Here is a 21577-nt window from a genome sequence, read left to right as displayed (position 1 = left end):
ATAATACAATTATCTCAAACACACACACAGAGTCCATTTTCTTGTACAAAGCTATATTAATAGTACACTTTTGTATATTGGCTTCAGTACTGGCTAAAATGTTAAAAAAAAAAACAAAAAACAAAAAAAACCTCTCTCAAAGAAACAGTCCAGACTGGGATTTGATTTCAATTTAATGAATTGTTTTACACAAATGGATCGCAAGCCAACCTTTCCTGGCAGGATAGGGATTCCTTAATAACAAACTAAACCTCCCATTTGAGTCCAACAAAAGAAATGCAATAAGGCTGGCATTAAAAACAGAGCTACTTTAAAATGAGAAATTTGATTACAATAACATCAACAACACAATTCTTTTATAAAATTCAGCCATATTAGGACAACAATAAAGCCAGACAGTCCATATTCAAAGTTGAATGATAAGCAGGTCTTTGAGACATTAACTAGCAGCAACATATAGGGAGTGGACCCTCACAGTGCAGCTACCAATCTCTGGCACCATTACTACAAAGTGAAGCCTTTGTGGCAAATAAATACATTTATCTCTCTGCTCAGCTAACAGATTACCTATAGTTTAGTTTAAAGTAAGTGAACAGTGCAGTGTACGCCATCAGCTGGACCAGCTTTTTCCTCTTTTTTTTTTTTTTTAATCTTACTGCCGCGTGAAAGCATGAAACTTTTTGCCCAAATTTCTCAACTATGTGTTCTTGAACTATAGTTACCACACTTCCTAGCATGTGTGGAGACAGACACAGGCCAGGGTTAGCAGAGGAACTACAGCTTTACTCTTCTACCATTCACACTTAGAGGCAGTCAAGGGGCAGTATGTATCTATGAAATAGTGGTGGATCGGCAGTCTCAAAAAATAAAACTATGATCCTGGAAAAAATATCTACAGGGTGGTTTCTCTAACACAGAGACAGACAAACTGTAGGTACAGCTGCTTTCAAGGCTGAAGGAGAGACAGACTGATGGACATCAGTGTAGAGGACAAATTAAGCAGGATTTAAAATAAATTTGATTTAAAAAAAAAAGATTCTGGCTATTGTGAAAGACAAACTGCCATTCAGAAGTTTTTGAAACCTATATTGCAATTCTTTTGGTAAAATCTCAAGAAACATGATTGGAAACACATTGGACAAACCCTGTAATTATACAATAAGGAATATTTGAACTGATGAGTTACTTTTTGGTTTAATTTGAAAAGGTCTTGATCTTGATGACTAATATTTCAACACCATGTCCATTTGTCTTACAGCTGTATCAGTTAAGAGCCTTACTTGACTGTGAGGCCTGTTGAGCCTATACAGTCAATTATAAGACACATATACAGGAGGTTGTCTGCAATTAAGATATGTTATTATGGTGATCAAGACCTTATCTATTTACTGTTAGTCGTGGAACAGACACTTGTCAATTACTTACATTTTCTAATTTGAGAAATTTCAAGGTGGATTGACAAGGAAATCGCTTGAAATGTGATGAGTTTGAAAAAAAAATACAATAAAATTGACTGGTAGAGTAGGTAAACAAAGATGTGAGGTGCGTGCACAATGACATGTCTTGTTAAAATGAAAGCTTTAAAAAAAAGCTCCTCGGAGGAGGAGAGCTTTAGGGGGAAAAAACAACACACATAAAAAGGCCCTATTTGGCTTCAAGTCAAGGCGTCCTGGCTTTGGCTTTTAATAGGCTCCCAATGGCCCAACAGTCCCATCCAGATTTAAGGGTTTCTGGACTTTGGGTTGCTGTCTGCCTGGACAAGAGTAGAACCTCGTGGTTTGTGTAGCCGCAGCTGCTGCTCATTCCACCGGGCTCTTCCTGTGACCAGAGCGACCCATATTTCGGCAGGATAAACTACCTGAAACAGACCATGTGTGCAACGGTCAATATTTATTCAAAAGCAGATCTTTAAACTGCACGAGCCACTTTTGTAACTTAAAAAACTTAAAAGGCTAAAGGACAAAATAGGCACACTGCCTCATCCTGACAAACTGGCTGCTGTATTTGCTGTTTTATTTGCTTTATTTCAGGTTTGGTCACTCACAGAATATGTTATTGGATATTATATAGAGAACAACAGCATCTAGCAGTGAGGCTGCAGCTGGCAACCACATGAATACCCCTCATCTCACCCGCCTCTATGGGGGCAGTGACAGTACTTCAGGATTTTCAATTGAAGCGAAATGTAAAAAAGGAGTAAAAATTTACATACCTGCTTGTGGACTTAATATCACATTTTGTGGCTTTCTCTTCTTCTTGTCTTCTTGAATGGGTGAACCCTAAAACATAGGAGCACAGGTGTAGCAGGTGGTCTACCACAGTGTCAGTAATAACACATTTCAAAAGAACATTGTCACAAAACTGAGATTGTACCTGTCGCTCCTTTTCTCTCAAATTCCTCAGGTGGGCTGAAGAGGGGGAAGAGAAACTTTCTATCTTCACATTACCTGCCAAAGGACAATTAAAAGATTAAAAGGAAGCAACTGACATCTTCCCTCTATTTTGATTAAAACATCAATGCGCAACTACTTCTTGTACGTAACAGTCTTAGTGCAACAGAAAGTAAAGGAAACTAAGAAACAAAACTACCAGAAGAAATATCTTTTTGAAGAGCTTAAAAATATAATAAAAAAGAAAAGAAGAAAAAGGAACTTTGCATGAACCTGCAGGGCTTCTGTACAGCTGACAGTCCTTCTTGATGTGGGCACTTGAACCACACAGGTAGCAGCAGCGCATCTCCAGTGCATCTCTTTTCCTCCAGTGCTCACTCTTGTGTCTGGCCTGATCCTTGGCGTCCTCTCCTGTGTCCATTTTGTCTCGCAGGTGCTCTGGCCTCCTTTCAGAGTCCCTTCTATGCTTTGACCTGTGCAAAAACAATCCACCACGTATAAGAAACGTGTAGCTTGACACATGGTGCAGACAAACATCGAAGTTAACAGGGTGATAAATTCAGGCGTTCTGTGATTATACCTACTTCTTACGCATGGGGCAGTCCTTCATGAAGTGTCCTATCTTGCCACAGATGCGGCAGCAGCGGTCATTGGGAGCCAATTCTCCCTCAGTGAGGACTTCAGGATCAAAGAAGTACTCCTGCGATGGGTGAGGTCAAATCACAATTTCAATGCTTTGATAATTCCATCACAATATGCAAATGAGGCCTTTAGACTGAATACTAACCATCTGACTCGGGTACACAGGAGGAAAGGCTTTGACCGGTGTGCCAAACACTTTTCTGCCATTGATGAACGCCTTCATGATGAAGTTGGTCACTGTTTTAATGACAAAAAAGGAAACGTGAGAAGACTACAAAAAAACATTTCAAAGGAAAAGAGAAAAAGACAGAACAAAGGCAATGAGACAACTCAAGAGAGACATAATCCTACTTTTTCTGGACAGACCAGCTCCGAGATTATGATTCAGGTCGAAAGGATCTGTAATTGAACAGAGAAGAGAATTGACAATTAAAATGATTTCCAAGCAGCCTTACACAGTCATTTCAATTCAGAAAACAATCTAACAACACTAATCATGAATTCAGTGATATTCATTTAAAGACAGCAGCGTGTAATCATGACTCCCAAAGCGACAAAACAATAATAGAACAGCCGTGTTGTTTGATATCAACTAGTTTATATTAGTTATAAGTTTTTAGTTTCTATGCTTCTATGTTTTACATTATCCATTTATATTCTATCGTACTCTGAGTGTCTCAGTCAAGCTGACCTTCAATGACAATGTATTTGGATGTCCACTGCTTGTTGAAGGTGGTGAGGCGGGCATGCTGACGGATACAGACAACGTGCTCTCTGAAGTCAAAGTCCTCGGTATAAAAGCGGAGCAGGCCGAGCCACAGCTCCCCCACCGTCTCACTGTTCTTTCCATACTGTGGCCAGCGACTGGGCTGTAGGTGGAAGAAGACAACATCGACATGTTATTAAGACGCGATGTGACATGCTGACTCACTAAAATGTTTACACTCCGAGTAAAATGACAAAGTACTGACTAATGTTTTTAAATCATCAAAGAAGTACACGTTCCAGCCATCGACCAGCACCTCCGGCTTCTTCTTTCCATCATAAATCTGCAACAGAGAGACAGTTGAGAGAATCTGAAGTTCATGGCAATACTAACTAATCATATTTGCTATTTGTATGCCTGGGGATATAATATTACTTGTCTAGAGAGATGTTCTTAGATAACTCAACTGAAAAAAAAAAGCAATTTAGTCAAATCTATTTGAGTCGTTAATCATACAGCACACAAGCAGGTGGTGTTCAAATAAAGCTTGCACTTTTTTTTTTAAACAAACATGCCATTTGTACCTCTTGCAGCACAGGAATAACTGGTGGGTTTCTCTGCTGGAGAAAGAACAGCACCATGAGGGTGTAAGCGTAGGACGACAGGCTGCCACGAGAAGCATCCCCAATGTCACACATCTGTAACAGGACAATGACAGACATGATGGGAATTCAGTATTGCAATACAATATACAGTATAAGATCACATGACCCTGGGAACAGAGAGACACCGTAGCTCAGAGTGCATAAAGCGTACTCACTTTAGCAAAAACCTTCATGACATAACAGAGAATCTTCACTCTCCTGTCAATGGCAGCATATGAAGCTAGCAGATGTGTGTTGTGCAGGGCCTGAAAAGGAAGGAGGTTTGTCTTCAAGCGTAACAACGAGAGTTATTCAAAGGCAAATTTCAGACAAAAAGAAATATGGAGGAAAAAAAACAGAGGGAGAAAGAGGCCAACCAGAGTGTTGTAGAGACTAATGTCTCCCTCCAGGCCGGTGCGAACATGGTACAACTTCACGATGGGTACTTTTGCTGTCGTGATGGGCAGGATGTTCTTCAGACCTGGCGACAGGGTGCAGGTGTGGAGGCAAGTTAAAGGGATGCAGTGACACTTTGTACATCTTATAAATTTTTACTCTACATCTCACTTAAAGCAAAGAAAGTTTTTCTCTATTTGACCCGAGGGACTAAATGTAGAGGGTGTCAATAACTGCATAGACTATAACTAAACTACCCTGACTTATTACTAACCTGGGTGTTTCTTCAGCAATCTCGCCAGGCTTTCAATTATAGTGATGCAGTCAACATCCTGTGAGAGAAATTCATGAACAGTTCTATTTTATAGATTAGAGACAGCCTATCACTATTACCAATAACTATCAATGCCTCACAATTTAGATCATACTGCATTCCAACACTTAAAACTTCTCTCTTTCCATCCATTAATAAACAAAGTCATAGAAAATTCCATCGTTGATTTGGTCACGTTGCCAAACTTGAATGGCAAACATCTGATCTCAGCAATCTGCCAATTTTCTAATTTCTTTCACAGCAAAGAAGGCCGATGCTAAACAAAAGCAGACCTGACTACAAAAACAGAGCAAAGCCTTCTTCTATGCAAATAAACCAACCATGCAATAAGATAAACAGATAACTTACATCTATGGTCTCTTGTCCCTCCAGCACCATACAGATGTCCAGGTCACTCTGCCTGAAGCCAAAGCCATTTTTGGATGATCCAAACAGCTGTAGCCGAGCTCCTGTTCATCCAAAAAGAGGATTTGTCAGTTTCGTCAGCAACGCAATAATTGCAATTCATAAAATCTCAGATAAACACAGATAAAGTGGAAGTTTACTTCACCAGCAAACTGTCGTCTGACAAAGGTCTCCAGGTCTTGAAGGATGTGCTCTCTGACACCCACTTCCAGTTCACCTGGGGCGAAGTCGGCTACAAAAGAAACAGACCCAGGTAGGAAGCATATTTCAGGGCATTGATGGAATCACTTCTGACCCAAAGCCCTATAAATACACTATAAATACTCACTGTAACACTGCTCACAGACTTTGTTGAGGACATTGATAAACTCTGGTGTTACTGGGGGCAAAGGATCCAGCTGCACTTTCTTGAAGTCTTCCGGACAGTCTTTCTTCAGATGTCCATCCCGCTTGCACAAGCTGCACACAACCATGTGTGACTAAGACAGATTGAAAGGAGTTTAACTTAGATGATGCACAACATGAAGCTTATTTGCAGTTTACCTTCTACAACTCAAACAATTACCACAGAACTTTAAAAAGTTCACTTCAGTTCCAAACATGTTGTTTTATTACACATTAAGATAAAGATCCTTGTTTTCCACAGAGGCTTTCAGAGGTACTGCATGTAAAGTGAAAACAAACACGAGGCTATGCGTTACCTTCCCTCTGGTGAAAGCTTGCCTGGTGAACTGATACGACAGTTTCCTCTGTTTTTGGTTTGTATTTTCTGAGCTCTCATCTTTAACTGTATCCTCTAAAGGTGCAAGTGAGAGACTCGCGGGTGCCAACTCTTCCTCCTCTTCTTCATCCACTGAACCAGGTGTGTCCAAATCTGGACCCTCCTCGTCAGACAAAAGCTCCTCCCCAGAGATCTCATCCACTGGGAAAATCTCCTCATCCTCTGTGGTGAAGCTGTCCAAGTGGTGTCTGTTATGCATGTCCACATCAATATCGACATCCTCATCCTCCTCATCCTCAGAGAGACTACTTTTGCCCAGGTCCACTTTTTCCTTCTCTCTCTCTTCATCAGAGTCACTGTATTCTTCAACTTCCTCCTCTTCCTCAATAATGCAATCAGAATCTTCAGGACCATTTTCTACAGCTTTAGGTTGATTTGCATGTTGTGACTGAATGCTGAGCTGACTGAAATCTGATACAATCGCTTCATTCAAAGTCTTCACATTTGCCCCTTTAACAGATCCACACTGTGCCTGTGGCTTGTGACTAGCTGGCGTGTTGAGTGGCAGTGCAAAGTACTTGTACGTGGTTTTGAGGCAGTGGAGGATGTACTCATACATTTGCTGGCTGTTCACTGTGCGGGCCACATTCCTCTTCACAGCAAATGGGTCTGAACACAGAAACAGAGACAGTTTGGGTTAAACCATGTAAGAGTAATCAATGTCAAAAGCTATATGGCTAATATGGAAAAGTGGCATTTTATTTGCATGTCTGTTGCAACCTGGGCATTAGGATAGGTCCACTTTAGTCAAAACTAAAGAAACATGTGACAATTAAATGTGTTTTTCCTTTTCACTTACAAAAGCACCAATGCATGAAATATTTTTCTCCAGTGCCAAAAAGCAAAAAACTTCAAATTCACAGCTCAAATGAGAAAGCTTCTGACCCTCCACAGCGATGCGTTTCTTTGGCCAGTCTTTCATCTCTCGGGAGAGGACAGCACTGGTCCGCACACTGATCACATTGTCAGCCATGTTGAACTCCAGCGAGTAGAAGCGTAGCATTTCAACCCAGAGAACACCAATTTCCACAGCTGGGTGAGGGCTCTGAAGCACGAGCGGAACCTGCAAGGAAACGAAGCAAACAGCACATACTTTCAGGTGCTGGGACTGTGAATTAAAAGACGATGTTTTGCATGCCTTAGCTCTTCTACTAAAGTGCACACATACACGTTACTACCAGTTCCCAAAGCAGTTTCCCTTATTTACATAAACACAATCAATCTTGTCTTCAGGCGAAGAGAAAATCTTGTTTTACTGAGGCGAAAAAAAATGAAAGGGTCTGATCTATAAAAAGCACATTCATCATCAAAACTAGAATATCAGTACATATACAGTATATCATGGTTACCTTTCCCTTTATAGAGGAGCCCTCTGCTGGCTGTGATGATTCTTTGGAGGACGGGCTGTAAGCCCAATGTAAATATCCATCCTCCACATGCGTGAGACTGAAGTCTGACAGCCTGCTGAGTGAAAACACCTTAATCTAAAGACAATCAAATGATTAAGATTAGTTTCCACTGAAAACAACTAGCAATGACCAACAGGGCTCCAGACTAACTTTTTTCACCATTGACCCAAAAAACAACAGCAAAAACACCAATAGTGATTTTTCTGCAACCCTGGGTTGATTGGACATTGTTAGTCTCGAGCCCTGGACCAATACTGCAACTAATTCTGTACATTTTATTTTGGGCTTGAGATGAAAAGAAACACAAACCTCCTGTTTCAGGTAAGTAGGCAAAAGGGACTCTTTGCGCTGTTGTAAGAAGTAGATAACCATGAGGGCAAAGACATACGGCGGCAGCCCACCTTCCTCTGCTCTGTCGATCACACAGATCTAAGCCATAAACAGGAACAACATGTTAAAAACAAAATGTGATGCTTGCCCCTTTCACTAATTGCCTGGCAAATGTGAGCAAAAGGTCATATCAGCTGGAAACATACCTGGGCCCAGCGTCTGAGGCCCAAAACCAGTGGGAGGAGGAGAGGCTCCCGATTGGACAGAGCAGAAAGATAGGAAGTGGTTTGGAAGGCGTTTTCATTCCCTGCACTGACTTTGCAGATGAGGCCACTGTCACGAAAAAAGAACAGATTCAGTTTTTATCAGTGGTTTACGACTCTTCGTAACGTGGTAATACAACCCTGATATCAGCTACTTTCTTTTGTCTTTCTTTTTGTGCATGTACAAAAACCCATTCTGGTAGTTTCATAATGCCTTAATCAATGATCAACCTCAATATCTCAAATATTCTTTCAATCATACAAGCTTGATTCATAAATGTAACATACAAATCAAATAATCCTATAACTGTGGGAGAAACCCACCTATTTTTCTCTTTGCAGATGACCACAGGCACCCTGGCATGAAAATCAGCTTCCAGATCGACGAAGAGAGCTGAGGGCAAAGCAAGACGTGTTAAATCTAAAGCTTCCATGACACTCACATGACTGACTTTCCTATGATCGGATTTTTTAAAATTCTAACCAGGAAAAAAGCTGCTAAATGAATAAGAGGCGACTCACGGCTAACAGAAAGGCTCTCCTTGACCACCAACAAGACGTCTGGCTGATGCATCTGTGAATACATTCCATTTCAAAGCCTTCATATGACATAAATATGATATTAAAAGGACATATGAACTACTAAACAATCACAATTAAAGCTTACAACATAATGAAAGCAAAATTCAATTCAATTCAATATTCCTTTATTCGTCCCTCGAGGGGAAATTCCGAGCAAGAGCAACAATTCCGAATAAGAGCAACAGAAATATTTTGCCATTTCGCTATTATGTCAAAACTGTACAAAAACAAAACAGTATGCACACCATCAAACTCACACTGGGCTACTCACGTGAGGTGGATACTGAATGTCAATGTTGACATCAGAATCCTTAAATCCAAACTTAGTGCAAGATGATCCATATAGTCTGAGCCTGATTTCTACAGATGAAAAAAAAAAGAAAGGGAAGAGTATTATTAATAATAAAACATAACTCAGAATATTGAATTGATGTAAAGAATAAGAGACAACAGACTGCTTCAAAGCAATATGACAATCAGGATGAATTCGGGTCATGTCTGTCACCAAGTGAATATGTTGTTCTGTGTTATTTACCAGGCAGGGCGGATAGAAGGAGGTCCTGCATGATGGAGACAACACATTGTCTCCTCTCAACATCTTCATCATTCATCCCATGTTCCAGAACAACAGCCTCTAGTGCAGCACTCACTGCACTGATCTGCTCTGGACCAGGAGGCAGAATCTCAATCAGCATCACCTGCTCCTGACGTTCCTATGAACATAAACACACACGTGCAAAGAGGAGTTCATCGAGTTTTCCATGCATAAAGATCATTAAATGTAATCGTGTAAATGATGATTTGCCACATCTCACCCTGGCCTTCTTCTTGTGCCGTTTGTCTCTGATGTGCCTATAAGCATCAGACAGAGATTCCAGGGGAACATCACACAGAGCGCATGTGTAAAGTGCACCAGGATTGCTGTGGGACCTCTGACCCAATTTAAAAAAGGAGGAAAGTACAGACATCAGACAACAGCTGGGATAATTACACTGTTACGGATGTCCTTAACCCAGTTATACCTCATAAACATTAACTACTGTATCATTGAAACAACTCTAATTACAGAATGGATCCCTTATTAGGTTTGACTACTATAAAAAGACTTAGCAAATTAGAGTTGCAACCACTGACTAATCGGCAGATTGTTTCCTCAATTAATCAATTGGTCTATAAAATATCAGAAAACAGCCAAGACAACATCCTAGATCATTAGATGTCTTGTTTTGTCTGACCAACAGTCCAATAACCAATAATATTAGATTTACTATGATGTAAGATCAAGAAAAGCAGCAAATTTTCACATTTGAGAACTTGGAACCAGCAATTTTTTTGGCATGTTTGCTTGGAAAACTGAAACAATTAATTAATTATTAAAATATCTCACTATGAGGCAGTACCTTCTTTACACAGTAGACCTCATCTCTGTTAAGCCGCCTCTCTGCCTGCCGAAGGCTCCGCAGGTCTTTGGCTGAGAGTGTGGAGTCTTCAAGGGACCTGCTCTCTTCAGCAAAAGTTCTCTTTTTGTTTCTGTTTCTCCGTCTTCTCCCTTTGGAAAGGGGGTCAAAAATGCGTGTCAAAAATGTGTTGGCTATGTGTTCATGGAAGTATTGTTCATCAGTAATGAGTGTATGTCATGGATGATGAGGTAGGGATAATCCTAAGAGTTCCACTCCTTCCCCAGACGCTAATTTCCAAATCCTCACCTGATTTATGAGCACTGCTATCAGTGTCCTCTCTCCTCCCCTGCTCCCTGTCCTCCTTTGGACCTTCTCCCTGCGAACTCCTCCTCCAGTTCTGCTGCTGTGAGCGCTCTCTCCAGTTATCTTCTCGACTGCCTCCGCTGTTCTCAGGACCTGAGAACCACCGGACATCCTCCTTCTGTGAGGGGCTGTGACCACCTCTGAATCCACCTGGGGAGTAGCTCACAGGCCCCAGTCCTCCCTTCTTGGGACTGGCCCGGTAGGGTCCGCCTTGGTTCTTGCCCTGCTGCCCTCCATCTAATCTGAAGTTCTGTCCTCGACCCTGGTCCTGGATCCTCCAGCTTTCCGCCTTGTCTGCTGCTGCTCCCCTCTCCCAGCCACCTTGTCTTACTCGGTAAGGCCTGCCCGAGTTTTCCATGGTTCACTTATACTAAAACTGGAGGATGAAACTTTCAGTTAACATGGAAATAGCCCTTGTGTAATTAAAGCATCCCAGGCACAAACTGAATGCCAACAGGATAATTTGCCAAAATTTTGATGTCCTTTCTTAGTAACAGCATAATGCTTTATTTGTTGCTTTTGTGCAGAAATATTCATTGGCTGCAACTGCTCACAGCTTTCACACGATATCATTTAATTCAGACCAGACTGTTGCAGAACTTCGCAGCTGAATAAGAGACAGCCAAAACTTGACCTCAGCGTCTGATTAAGTAGAGCCAACAGATGACAGTTAGCCAGCGATAAATAGTGTCATTTTCATGTTGTGCATAATATTTGACGTCTTGTCCGACTTTTATTCGACGTTGACAGATCTGACCTGAAAATCAGACCCCGTTGGAAAACACTAATGTTAACATTAACATTTATGTTTCTCATGTTACTACGCCTATGACTAATATAAAATCACCGTCAGGTCATTTACGGTGACTGTGTACGTACACATGTAACATAAGGTTACCCAACCACTCAAGTTGCCTTGCTAACTGTAACGTTAGCCTACCAACCGAGCTCACTTCAGGAGCTTGTTATGGCATCACGTTAGCGTGAGCTAACGTTAGCTTGCTACCTTCTGCAGTCTGATTTGCCTCAAGCGTTATTTCTTTTTCTTCTTCGAGTTAACAGCGTATAACTTCATCACGCATGCAGCTAACACGTCGTCAATAAATTCGTGTTAGTCGCCAAATTTCACGCTAGCTAACTGGCCACATAGCCGACCATAGCCCAGCTAACGTTACTCTTAAATGCTGGTATTTAGCTTACCAGCTAGGACGCCTAACAGCTAGCTACCCGGCTAACGCGAATGTTACTGTTTATTTTATAGTTTATGTTAAGCTGTTCGCCCAGCAGCTGCTGTAAAGGCAGCCATTAGCAAAACCGCTAATTACCCATAAAATATTTAAGTCATTTAAATACCTTTTGTACGTGCGCAAAGGGCATACTTGAAGCCTTGTTTCAGGTCTGACTAGGCATGATCGCTTGTCTCGCACTGGAGTTTGAAAGGTGACGTACAGGCTGTGTGTTTTGTAGTCGTGAGCGTTCCGCCCACAACAAAAATAGCGCCGGTACATTTTAAGAAAATCATTCCAACATTGTAAAATGATACAATATTGTTACTAACTGCACCTCGGCAACAATTCGAAACACAGTGGGAAAAAAAACATCCGAAACTAAATTTGAAGCAATCTCATGGATTAAATACTGACGTCATCTCAATCTCCACCTATCCCCATGGTTGTTGTTTTTTTAGACTTTTCTTAATTTTACATAACAATAATAATATTGGCACCTTGTGGCAATGTGTATGGTTTACAGCTGCTGCTGCATTTTGGATGGCATTGAATTCAGGAAAAGTTTTTTGGTATGCTGTCATATAATCCCAGTGACATGTGAATAACTTCCCTTCTGCATTTTAAAAATCAACCACTTCAGCATCAGATTTTGTGATGGTGGGCAAGCTGTGAGGATAATGTGGGCCAATTCACCCCACACACGTGGTCCCTTGATTATTTAGTATTACTGACTCAGCAGTTAAAGACAAAATTTCATATAAAGACTAAAGAATGTAAATATTTCATGAAATATTTCATGAAAGCGTACAATGAGCATCACACACTCTAATACAAATGTGGTTTATATTAAGTTTCATAGTAATGTTTGTCAATGTCAATGTTATCATCCTATATACTATATCCTATATAGATCACACCCAACCCTTTCAGCCAAGACTCGGGGACCGACCTTCCCTCCCTTGTCTTCTCTGTTTCTCTCAGCTGGTTCAGCCTCTCAGTAAACTCTCGAGTGGGAGGCACGAGTGTCACACCATAACCTAAATGAACCACTGGCCTTTGTATATGTTCTTCTGTGCAGGTGAACCACAGCTAGCCAGAGAGGATTGTGATGTATCGGGATGGTGTGTCAGGAGGTCAGCAGACGATGGCGTTGCAGTACAAGATCCCACAGTTGATGAAAAGTTTTGAGAATTTCCCCAGCTGGTCTTCATTGTGGTCCAAAAGCACATCAGCACCACCCTCTACTCCAAATAACATTGGCACACCTCCAACTGCAACTGTTCTGGATCAAACCCGCACTCAGAAACACTGGTCAGTCTTAGTTTATTCAACTGAATAAGCTGTCAGTCCAATTCCAATTTGAAGGCTCATCAGACGCCTAGATGTTACACAGCTGTTTGTTTTAGGGCAGGATTTTAAAAGTCTTTCATGTATGGGATTGTCCAACAAAATGCACTGAAAGCTGACATCAAGCACTCAGCTTTGGTAAAAGTTGAGTCAGGATTATCTCTTCTGCAGAGTGGCTCTGCTTTAGCTGGTTGTTTGTTTGGCGGGTTTTCGCCATCAGTCAACACGATGTTCACTGATAAAATCCACAGTTTCAGTCTGAATCCAGCTTTAGGCCACAGATGGCCTGCTTAGCTTCGACGCAAGTAGTTCAGTTGGAAAGACAAGTTAATGTGAATGCTGTTTTGGGACCCCGGTGCTGGCCAAGAAACCACATGAGCACCTTGGAACAAGGTGCTCTGAGATGGCTCCATTGACTGTATAAATGTAACACAGGAAGAGAGTTTAAAAAAAAACAAACAAAAAAAACAGGAAAACAGGAAAAACAGCAGTGTGAAACACACCATTACAAGTGAAACTGTAATTTGCATTTCATGACTTGATAAATATAAATTAAATAAATTAAAATGGTAATATAAAATAAATAATAGCTCGTGTGAAATTCATGTTTCAGTGAAACATTTGTCCATATACTCGCTGAAAGGACAGATTTCTTTGTCTCACTGCGCAGACCTGCAGACACCAAAAGCTATAACATATGGTCCAAGGTTTAGGATAATTCACTCGTACATGGGACAAGCGATTGTTTAGCCTCGGTTGCCCAGGCGACGGGAGAAAGGTGCCCTGGAGGAGCGGGGTAGACCCCGGGAAAAGTGACGTCACCAGACGGAACACCCCCCCCCCCCCCCCCATTGTCCGTTTTTTTCCCTCAGGATGCTGAAGGCATGATCGGCCCGAATCTGCTTCTGATTGGTTTACCCTAAGCCAATCTCACGCCTCATACTCAAGCCAATCAGCCAATCAGAGGCAGAGTAGGGCGGGATATGACTTCGCCATCCTAGAAAAAAAAACGTACACCCAGTGGACAGCTGCTGTGTAAGACCTGGTGTCAGTAAACACAGCCAGTGGCCTGGCAGCCGGTGTGTAAACGGGCTCCAGTGAGAGAGCCCGGAGATGGTGTCATTTGTGAACGGTGAATGTGGCTCCGAGACTGTTCACAAACGGAGACGGACAACCGGTGCATCTCCTCCAACAGAGGCGCTCACACCGTCCCGGCAGCGGCAGACGACCCGGTGCAGAAAGCAGACACTCATGTCCAAGTTGAGCGACTCCGGTTTCGATGAAGAATTGGAATCTTCCCCGATTTCATCCCCGGCTCGGATAGATGTGTCCCCGCACCGCTCAGACGAGCCTCCTGCAGGACAGCTGTCCACCTGGTACCTCCAGTACGGTGACATTGGTTACACGATCCAGAGGGCGAAAGAGGCGCAGTTTCATCCCTGCAAAAGCTTGGCACACCAGCCACAAGTAGGCCATTAGACACTTTATACGGCCAGTTACGCAATGGAAAACATGGAGTAGAGAAATTTAAAAAATCTTTTTTTTTTTCTTTACAATTTGCAAGAATCATTATTGTAAGAACTACTTTGCTGCTGAAGACTTTATCTATTGTCTGCAATCATCAGATGCAAATCCAAAACATCTGCAATCCAAAAGAATCATAATGTCTTCTGAAATAATGGTTCATTTGTGTACATAATTTTGGAATAGTTCATTTCTCCAGTACACTGCTATTTCACAGTTTACTGTGGCACCAATTATTGCACCTGATGATCTTTTGATAAATAATCATGCAGTCTTCACTGTCTATCTCTCAATATCTCTACATTGCCTATGTTGTCAATAAAATGCATTAGTCTCCTGAGGTCTTGCCATTGCAGTAGACTACAGTAGAGTAGTGGTTATTTTCATGCACTTAAAGAAGACAAACACGCCATCTTAAGTAACAGTTGCTAAAAACCTCCTTTTTAATCTGTATGTAGTGTTATGTTCGATCTGCTGTTCAAACTAATGGACTCTGTGTTTTATTTGCAGCTGACTGCAGAGGCACGGTGTACACTCGTCAGCTGGCTCATCCCTGTACACAAACATTTCCGTCTGTCCTTTGAGTGCTGCTGCCTGGCGGTGAACATCATGGACAGGTTCCTGGCGTCCACGCCTGTGGCTGCTGACTGCTTCCAGCTACTCGGTGTCACTGCACTCCTGCTAGCCAGTAAACAGGTGCTTTTGTGAGTGTGGTAAATGCTTGAGGAGCAGATGGTTTTTGGATTTCATGCAAATATTATAACTTGCTCCCTCTCTCTGCATGCACCCAGGTGGAGGTGTGCTCACCCCGGATCAGCCATCTCCTGTCGTTCTGCTGTGACGCCTTCACAAAGGAGCAGCTCTGCAACATGGAGTGCCTCATCCTCCTCCGTCTCAACTTCTGCCTTGCTGCACCCACCCTGGCCTTCTTCCTGGACTATTACACCAACTGCACTGAAGCTGCCCAGCTTGTGTCTGACAGCTCAGGTGGCGACCGGTTTGCAAGAATGAATCCAAACACAAAAACGACCAGGCAGTGCAGCAATCTGGCACGAAAGGTGTGCGAGTTGAGTCTGGCAGACTATGCTTTCAACAAATACCCGCCATCTCTGACTGCAAGCTGTGCACTGAGGCTAGCCAGTGACTTACTGAAAAATGACAAAGGGCTTGTTGAGCATGCAATCATCCAGTCACAGGAAGAGCAGTGCAGCAGCTTTGTTGGTGAACCATGTACCCAAACAGCTCCCACCCAACCATCGGAGGGCCACACTCTGGCCTCTCTCAGGGGCCACTTCTTGTCTGTGAATCAGGGGAGCCCCAACCACAATCTGGCTCAGGAATGCAAAGACAACCTCAAACTGTTGGTGTCATTAAACCAGGACACATTGGAAGTGATGTCCACCATGTGACTACAGGTGTGCCACCATTCAGATGTGAGCAAAATGCCAAATTCCCCTCCACTGCAGGAGGTGATATTAATGGAGTTCTTTTAAGAGGATGCTCAGAAGTAGACTGGTGTTTATGCAAACTAAATTCATGTATACCTCATAGACAATCTGTTGATTGCAGCCAATGAGTGTTTTACAACTTAGCATAGTTGTGTATTTATTGCTACTCTGTTATTGTTTATCAATGAAGTATATTAATATATTCTGTTTATTTTAATTAATTCTAAATCAAAGTCACTGTATGCACTGTCTTGCATGTTACAGGTTTCCATTTCTATTGCAACCTCTTTAATAAAGCAGCTGGAAAAATGTGTTGTAATTAATTGATTTATTATTTTTAATTATGAAATAAATGATGAGTAAAATTAACTTGTGTTGGTCTCTGAATGGATTGTTAAATACAAACTCAGCTGGAGTTTGATGAAAAATCACTCGTCTGTCCAGAAGCAATGAAGACTGGATGACATGAATAAGAAATGATGAAATCTGACCAAAAAAAAAAAACAAAAACAAAAAAAAACCCATCGCGTACCACAGCATCAAATGTTGTCTATGCCGACATATCTGGACTGAATGGGCACAAACAGGGGTTTGTAGTCATCTGATACTATTTTCTATTCTGCAGTGTTTGGGCTTTTTATTTATTTATTTATTTTTTATTTTACAAAGCTCACTACAAATACAGCAAAAGACTGTTAAGAGATTACTGACATGTAGACTTCAAGAATAGTATTTTTTGTGGTTTATAGACTGTTGTAGCTGTTTGCCTGCATGGAGATCAGTTTACGCACAGCGTTTTGTATAGCTACTCAATAAAACGGAACAGCCCCAACAGGGCCTTGGTCAGTTGAGAGGCTTTCTCTGATAATCCATTACGCGTGGCATCTCGACCTGCTGACACAGTGTCGACCACACAGGTGCATTCAGCGTTAAGGGCCAACAAGGCTTACTCTTGTTTGTTTACTAATCGAGGCATTTGTCACCAGTGTTTACTGAGCTGTCTGCTGTAATTGCCCTTTTCCTTTTCCACGTCGCTTAAATGTTGCACCAGGATTGACCTAATTTGGGTAGATGTTTTACGCACAGTTGGATAGAAACGACGCACTGAATATGAAACAAAGAATTATTGATATTAACGTAAAATTAGATAATCCGCTGCACAAACTGCCTCGACTGTGCCAACGGACTGGTCTGTCTGATGAAGACTATGAAGACAAAAGCTAAGGCGTTTGGTTTTATAAAACAGACGTGGTTTGAAAAAGGTTACGTGCGCCTCCGGCAGGATGAAGGGAATATTTGAAAATGTGGCCGCAGGCGGAGGAAGAGAGAGAGCACCTGCTGTAATGGCGCCGTTACGCGCGGTACCACTTCACACTTTATACCAGAAAACCGTCAGTCTGCACCAGTTTAATCTCCGAGGACGCTGTCACTCCCTAGAGACCAAATAAGTGCCTTTGATTGGGCCAAAACTACGAGGCCGCGGCATGGAGAGACACAAACCGGGAGAATTTCGCCTATATCAGCTCTACATCAAATCCTTCCGTCCTGCAGCCAGAGCCGAGCTGACGAAGATGCAACGACAAAGAAAGGTGTTTGGTGCTATCTGCCCCAACCAAATGGGCCAGCAGGGAAGGAGAGCTGCAGTAAGCAAAAAGGTAAATCTTTCTTTCTACAATAATGCGCACAACTCAGCCCAGCTCAGCGCTGTTAACAGGCTTTCTACCTGCAGGATAAGGTGCTGGTGCCAAGAAGCAGCAGTCCAGTCACAGTGTACGTGGAGCTCCCCTGCGACATTGAACAAGGTATGCGCCTCTCTGGAATGATGCCTCCATGCATGCGCGTGGTAAAAAAGACAGCGTGTGTAAATAAATCACTTATGAGGGTTCAATCATGCAGCCACGCATTTCTCGTCCTGCAGCCTTTTCAACAATTGCGTGGGATGATTTGGAAGACTGTGCGTCTGTGGTGAGACGAGAGAGCGACACCCTCGGCTCTCAGGTGAGGAGAAAGAACTTGTCGGACAGAAGTGTCTTTGTTTATGTGACATTTGATTTTTCATGTGAATCTACTCACTCCTAACTACTTGTGTCTAACAGAGAGAGATTATATGGTGGCAGATATTTATCACTTCTGGGCGGTTAATGTTTGACATGATGTGCTGGAATTCTGCAGTCAGAGTGTTTACTCGTGACACGCAGGCTACCGCTAATTGGTCGGACTGCTGCTCGTTTTGTCCCCGAGCAGCCTCTTTGGCACAGCTCATCCTGAACCCAAAACACAGTACGCGACGGCACACTCACTGAAATGACCACCAACACATGTTCTGCCATAAAGCCATATTACCCAGCTTGGTCGTGGTGGGAATTTCAGGTACGGGGTAGCACTGATTTCTTTGTTGACTGAGATTTTAACACATTTATGTCTTTTAATGATCAGTTTTTCTCACCCACAGGTGAATGAATCTGATGCAGATGACCAAGACTTTGGGGATTATGCTCTGGATTTCATGGCAGGTGAGTAAAGCAAACCAAATCTTCTGCAACATTTTACATCTGAGCATTGACTACAATATTAACGTCTTATCATCATCATCATCATCATCATCATCTTCATAAAGCATGATGACTGAACTTCTGGGTGTTTCTCTCCTCTGTCAGATTCTCCTGCCACGCTGGAGAGCAGTCTGTCTCCAGCTGAACTGATACCGTTTCAGGGATGTGTCATACCTCCCCTCACCCCACAGCGGTACTTCTCTTCAGAAGACAGTGTGGTTCGCTCCACCACAGAAGCAGTCGACCCATCTGCCCAAGATGGAGCTCTGTGGAGGGGTCTTGCCCAGTGCCAAGGCAGGGCTTTGGGCGATTCCATGGAAGTCAACAATCAGGTAAATCTAAGACCAGTGTACAGTGTAACAGTATGACTTTATGACTGTGGTGCACAGCATTAGGGAATATTTATATGTGATTTGTGCTCAGATTGATCTAAATCATGCAACAAGTGCTTTTTTTGATACATTAGAAATCCCAAAGCCCTGCTGTTCTCCATTCTCACAAATTACCTGACCCTTTTGGTCATTCACGGGCTCAGCTATAGTCCTTCTGTTGTGTCAATGATTCGTGTCTCCAAATTGAGGCCAGTCTGATTTAATAAGGTGCATCCTGGAGACTTTGTGCAAATCACTAAAACATGTCATTTTTAATCACAAAAACTGCATAAGTCGTTACAGCTACAACAGTGTTTTGAAACAGCATATCATACAGTATATAAACACAAAGGTGCGTGAATTGTCAAGGTAAAGGGGCAGAGTTTCAGTCTGAGTATTGCGTCTTCTATCAGCGTGACTGATCATAGATATGTGTCTCTGTGTGTCTGCAGCTCCATGAGACTCTTCACAGAAAACAGGAGGAGATTGACTCCCTTCAGCAGAGAAACCTTCACCTGAGGCAGCTGGCCAGCCGTGCAAAGCACCTGGCGTCAGTGCTTGAAGTGAGTACATGACTGGATACGTACACACACTTTCATCCTGGACACGTTAAAACCTGTGATCCCTAATCTTTATGTCTGTCTTGTACTTCCACCGCTCTCTTTTAGAAACTAATGACAGTCAGAGACCCACATGTCAGAGAGCCAGTGTTGCTTTGCGGTGAAAAAACTTCGCTAAGCCCCTGCAAGCGGCAGCGACTGGATGAAGGATATGAAACAGAGTCCTCTGACTCAGTGGAGGACATGCTGAGGGACATCAGCACACGCTGCAATGCTGTCCTGAACGGTGCTCAGGAATCAGAGACTATACGCATGTATGGCGCATTCTCAGGCCTGCAGACGTCTATTTCCAAAGACAGCAGCATGGCAACGGATGGAGCAGAGCCTGAAGAGAGCGTCTCATCTTTCAGAACTTCTGTTAGAGAACACTGCACCATAAGGACTCAGGTGTTCCCTCATGGACATGCCTTCACCTCGAGGACTCAGCAAGGAGGATACCGCTTTCGCTGGGTTCCCAACCACAGCTGAAACCAGGGTTGACAAATGTATAATTGGATCCATTTGTGCTTCTAAAGTGCCATGAGTCTACCCAAGACTGGAAGGAAGTGTGGGTGGGCAGTGACTGTTAATGCTTAACTAATAATCTATAGTGATATCTGTGAATGATTAAATGATGTCTTCCTCAGGTAGCTTGTAAGCTAATCAGTCAGAGGTGGTGCCTGACAAAGGAAATAATACTGCCTAAGTTTTTCTTGTCTTTGTCTTTCTGTTTACATGCCTCAAAATGTAATGATCAAGCCAAACAATGAGGCAATGTCATGTTTATTTTCACACCTCACAATATGTTTTGCCTTGGAAAATGGAAATGACTTTACAAGATGGAAATAAAAGTTATGTTTTCTAAAGCTGACTGTGGAGAAATTTTTATTGGGGAAAGGGACTTTGGTGATATTGAAGCAAATGGAAAGAAACTGTTTTCAACCTGAACTTTTCTTGTTTGAGCAGTGAAACAAATGTGACCCTGTGACCTCATTTAAGCAGCCTGGACTTCCTTCCCCTTTTGTCTCTGTCTGAGTGACTGTGTGGTCTGAAAAAGAGCATTCACTCATGATGCATTGCAGCCAACATCCTTGTTTCTATCCTTCTTTTTGGAAATTGAAATAGATTTTTTCCCCCATGATTGTGTGATTACTGGCCTTCTTCTACTGGCAACACTTAATAAAGCAATATGGAAAATCTCTCTAAAATCAAATGGTGGGGTTCTTGTTGAAGTTCAATCACAAAGTAATGTAATTATAACAACATATATATGTAGGTGCAGCTCATCTTTAATGTTAAGTAAGGACGGTAATAATTATTATTTTAAATCTTTTAATTACACTGTAAAGTATGCAGACAGCAATTAAAACATTTTGATTGTTCTCTGCTTTTTACTCTTCATTGTAGGAACAAATTACGCTGGCCGCAATATAAAGTATTGACTGTTCTATCATTTTAACCCATTTTTTCCCATTAGAATATGATTCATTCAATTATATTTTTGAATGTGGATAAGGGGAAAAAGGCAGAGGAAATCAAAACAAGGAGATATGAATCTGAAAAGGATGTGACCCTCTGACCTATGGGTATCTGTCATGTAATCATCCTTCAGCTTCACCGCTGAAGGCTTTAGCTGTAAAAACGTGGGTCTGTGTGAGGCAGACCGGACCAGAGGACAATGTCGAATCCTCAGGTCAGACACCTGTTTAAACTCCCCAAACCTGGGCCTGTTTACTTAAGGACAGTGAAGGCAGCGCTGCAGCCCATGAGCTGGGGACAGCATACAGTGCTGCTGCTGCCATGAGCGCTGGCTTTAACAACACAAATGAAGATAAGAGGAACCTGATTGTGAGATAGTGAAA

At 42.3% G+C, this 21577-nt stretch overlaps 3 protein-coding genes across 3 annotated transcripts; 2 read left to right on the top strand and 1 right to left on the bottom strand.

Moving 5' to 3' along the window:
* Positions 1 to 154: 154 nt before the first annotated feature.
* On the bottom strand, positions 155 to 12087 carry tut7 (terminal uridylyl transferase 7). Its single transcript, XM_070964304.1, has 29 exons — positions 11999 to 12087; positions 10589 to 11021; positions 10283 to 10431; positions 9698 to 9814; positions 9418 to 9595; positions 9154 to 9242; positions 8823 to 8874; positions 8625 to 8694; positions 8244 to 8370; positions 8017 to 8136; positions 7648 to 7782; positions 7184 to 7361; positions 6219 to 6907; positions 5846 to 5996; positions 5663 to 5749; positions 5461 to 5561; positions 5053 to 5110; positions 4760 to 4863; positions 4559 to 4648; positions 4323 to 4436; positions 4004 to 4081; positions 3724 to 3901; positions 3384 to 3431; positions 3178 to 3269; positions 2975 to 3090; positions 2664 to 2863; positions 2374 to 2447; positions 2213 to 2279; positions 155 to 1858 (listed from the first exon to the last, which is right to left on the bottom strand). Exons 2-29 carry the CDS (start codon positions 11001 to 11003, stop codon positions 1800 to 1802), a joined length of 3936 nt encoding a protein of 1311 aa, XP_070820405.1. The 5' UTR covers positions 11004 to 11021; positions 11999 to 12087; the 3' UTR covers positions 155 to 1799.
* Positions 12088 to 14271: 2184 nt separating this feature from the next.
* Positions 14272 to 16561, top strand: LOC139333194 (cyclin-O). The gene is made up of 3 exons (XM_070965489.1): positions 14272 to 14688; positions 15256 to 15441; positions 15537 to 16561. The coding sequence occupies exons 1-3, from the start codon at positions 14335 to 14337 to the stop codon at positions 16152 to 16154; spliced, it is 1158 nt and encodes a 385-aa protein (XP_070821590.1). The 5' UTR covers positions 14272 to 14334; the 3' UTR covers positions 16155 to 16561.
* A 912-nt stretch (positions 16562 to 17473) lies between these two features.
* Positions 17474 to 20578, top strand: mcidas (multiciliate differentiation and DNA synthesis associated cell cycle protein). The gene is made up of 7 exons (XM_070965407.1): positions 17474 to 17848; positions 17923 to 17995; positions 18112 to 18191; positions 18646 to 18706; positions 18851 to 19077; positions 19569 to 19679; positions 19785 to 20578. The coding sequence occupies exons 1-7, from the start codon at positions 17678 to 17680 to the stop codon at positions 20202 to 20204; spliced, it is 1143 nt and encodes a 380-aa protein (XP_070821508.1). The 5' UTR covers positions 17474 to 17677; the 3' UTR covers positions 20205 to 20578.
* Positions 20579 to 21577: the final 999 nt, after the last annotated feature.

Source organism: Chaetodon trifascialis, chromosome 6, assembly GCF_039877785.1.
Source record: "Chaetodon trifascialis isolate fChaTrf1 chromosome 6, fChaTrf1.hap1, whole genome shotgun sequence".
NCBI classification, from domain to species: domain Eukaryota; kingdom Metazoa; phylum Chordata; class Actinopteri; order Chaetodontiformes; family Chaetodontidae; genus Chaetodon; species Chaetodon trifascialis.
Note: the sequence above shows the minus strand (reverse complement) of the source record. Positions and strands in the feature narration are given on the sequence as shown.

Coding starts and splice junctions, on each gene's coding strand:
- mcidas (XM_070965407.1), top strand. CDS start 17,678: ATGGAGAGACACAAACCGGGAGAATTTCGCCTATATCAGCTCTACATC. Junction 18,192..18,645: donor GCGACACCCTCGGCTCTCAG/GTGAGGAGAAAG, acceptor TCTCACCCACAG/GTGAATGAATCTGATGCAGA. Junction 19,680..19,784: donor ACCTGGCGTCAGTGCTTGAA/GTGAGTACATGA, acceptor GCTCTCTTTTAG/AAACTAATGACAGTCAGAGA.
- LOC139333194 (XM_070965489.1), top strand. CDS start 14,335: ATGGTGTCATTTGTGAACGGTGAATGTGGCTCCGAGACTGTTCACAAA. Junction 14,689..15,255: donor GCTTGGCACACCAGCCACAA/GTAGGCCATTAG, acceptor TTTTATTTGCAG/CTGACTGCAGAGGCACGGTG. Junction 15,442..15,536: donor TCCTGCTAGCCAGTAAACAG/GTGCTTTTGTGA, acceptor GCATGCACCCAG/GTGGAGGTGTGCTCACCCCG.
- tut7 (XM_070964304.1), bottom strand. CDS start 11,003: ATGGAAAACTCGGGCAGGCCTTACCGAGTAAGACAAGGTGGCTGGGAG. Junction 8,371..8,624: donor ATCTGCAAAGAGAAAAATAG/GTGGGTTTCTCC, acceptor TTTTCGTGACAG/TGGCCTCATCTGCAAAGTCA. Junction 5,750..5,845: donor AGTCTGTGAGCAGTGTTACA/GTGAGTATTTAT, acceptor TTTCTTTTGTAG/CCGACTTCGCCCCAGGTGAA.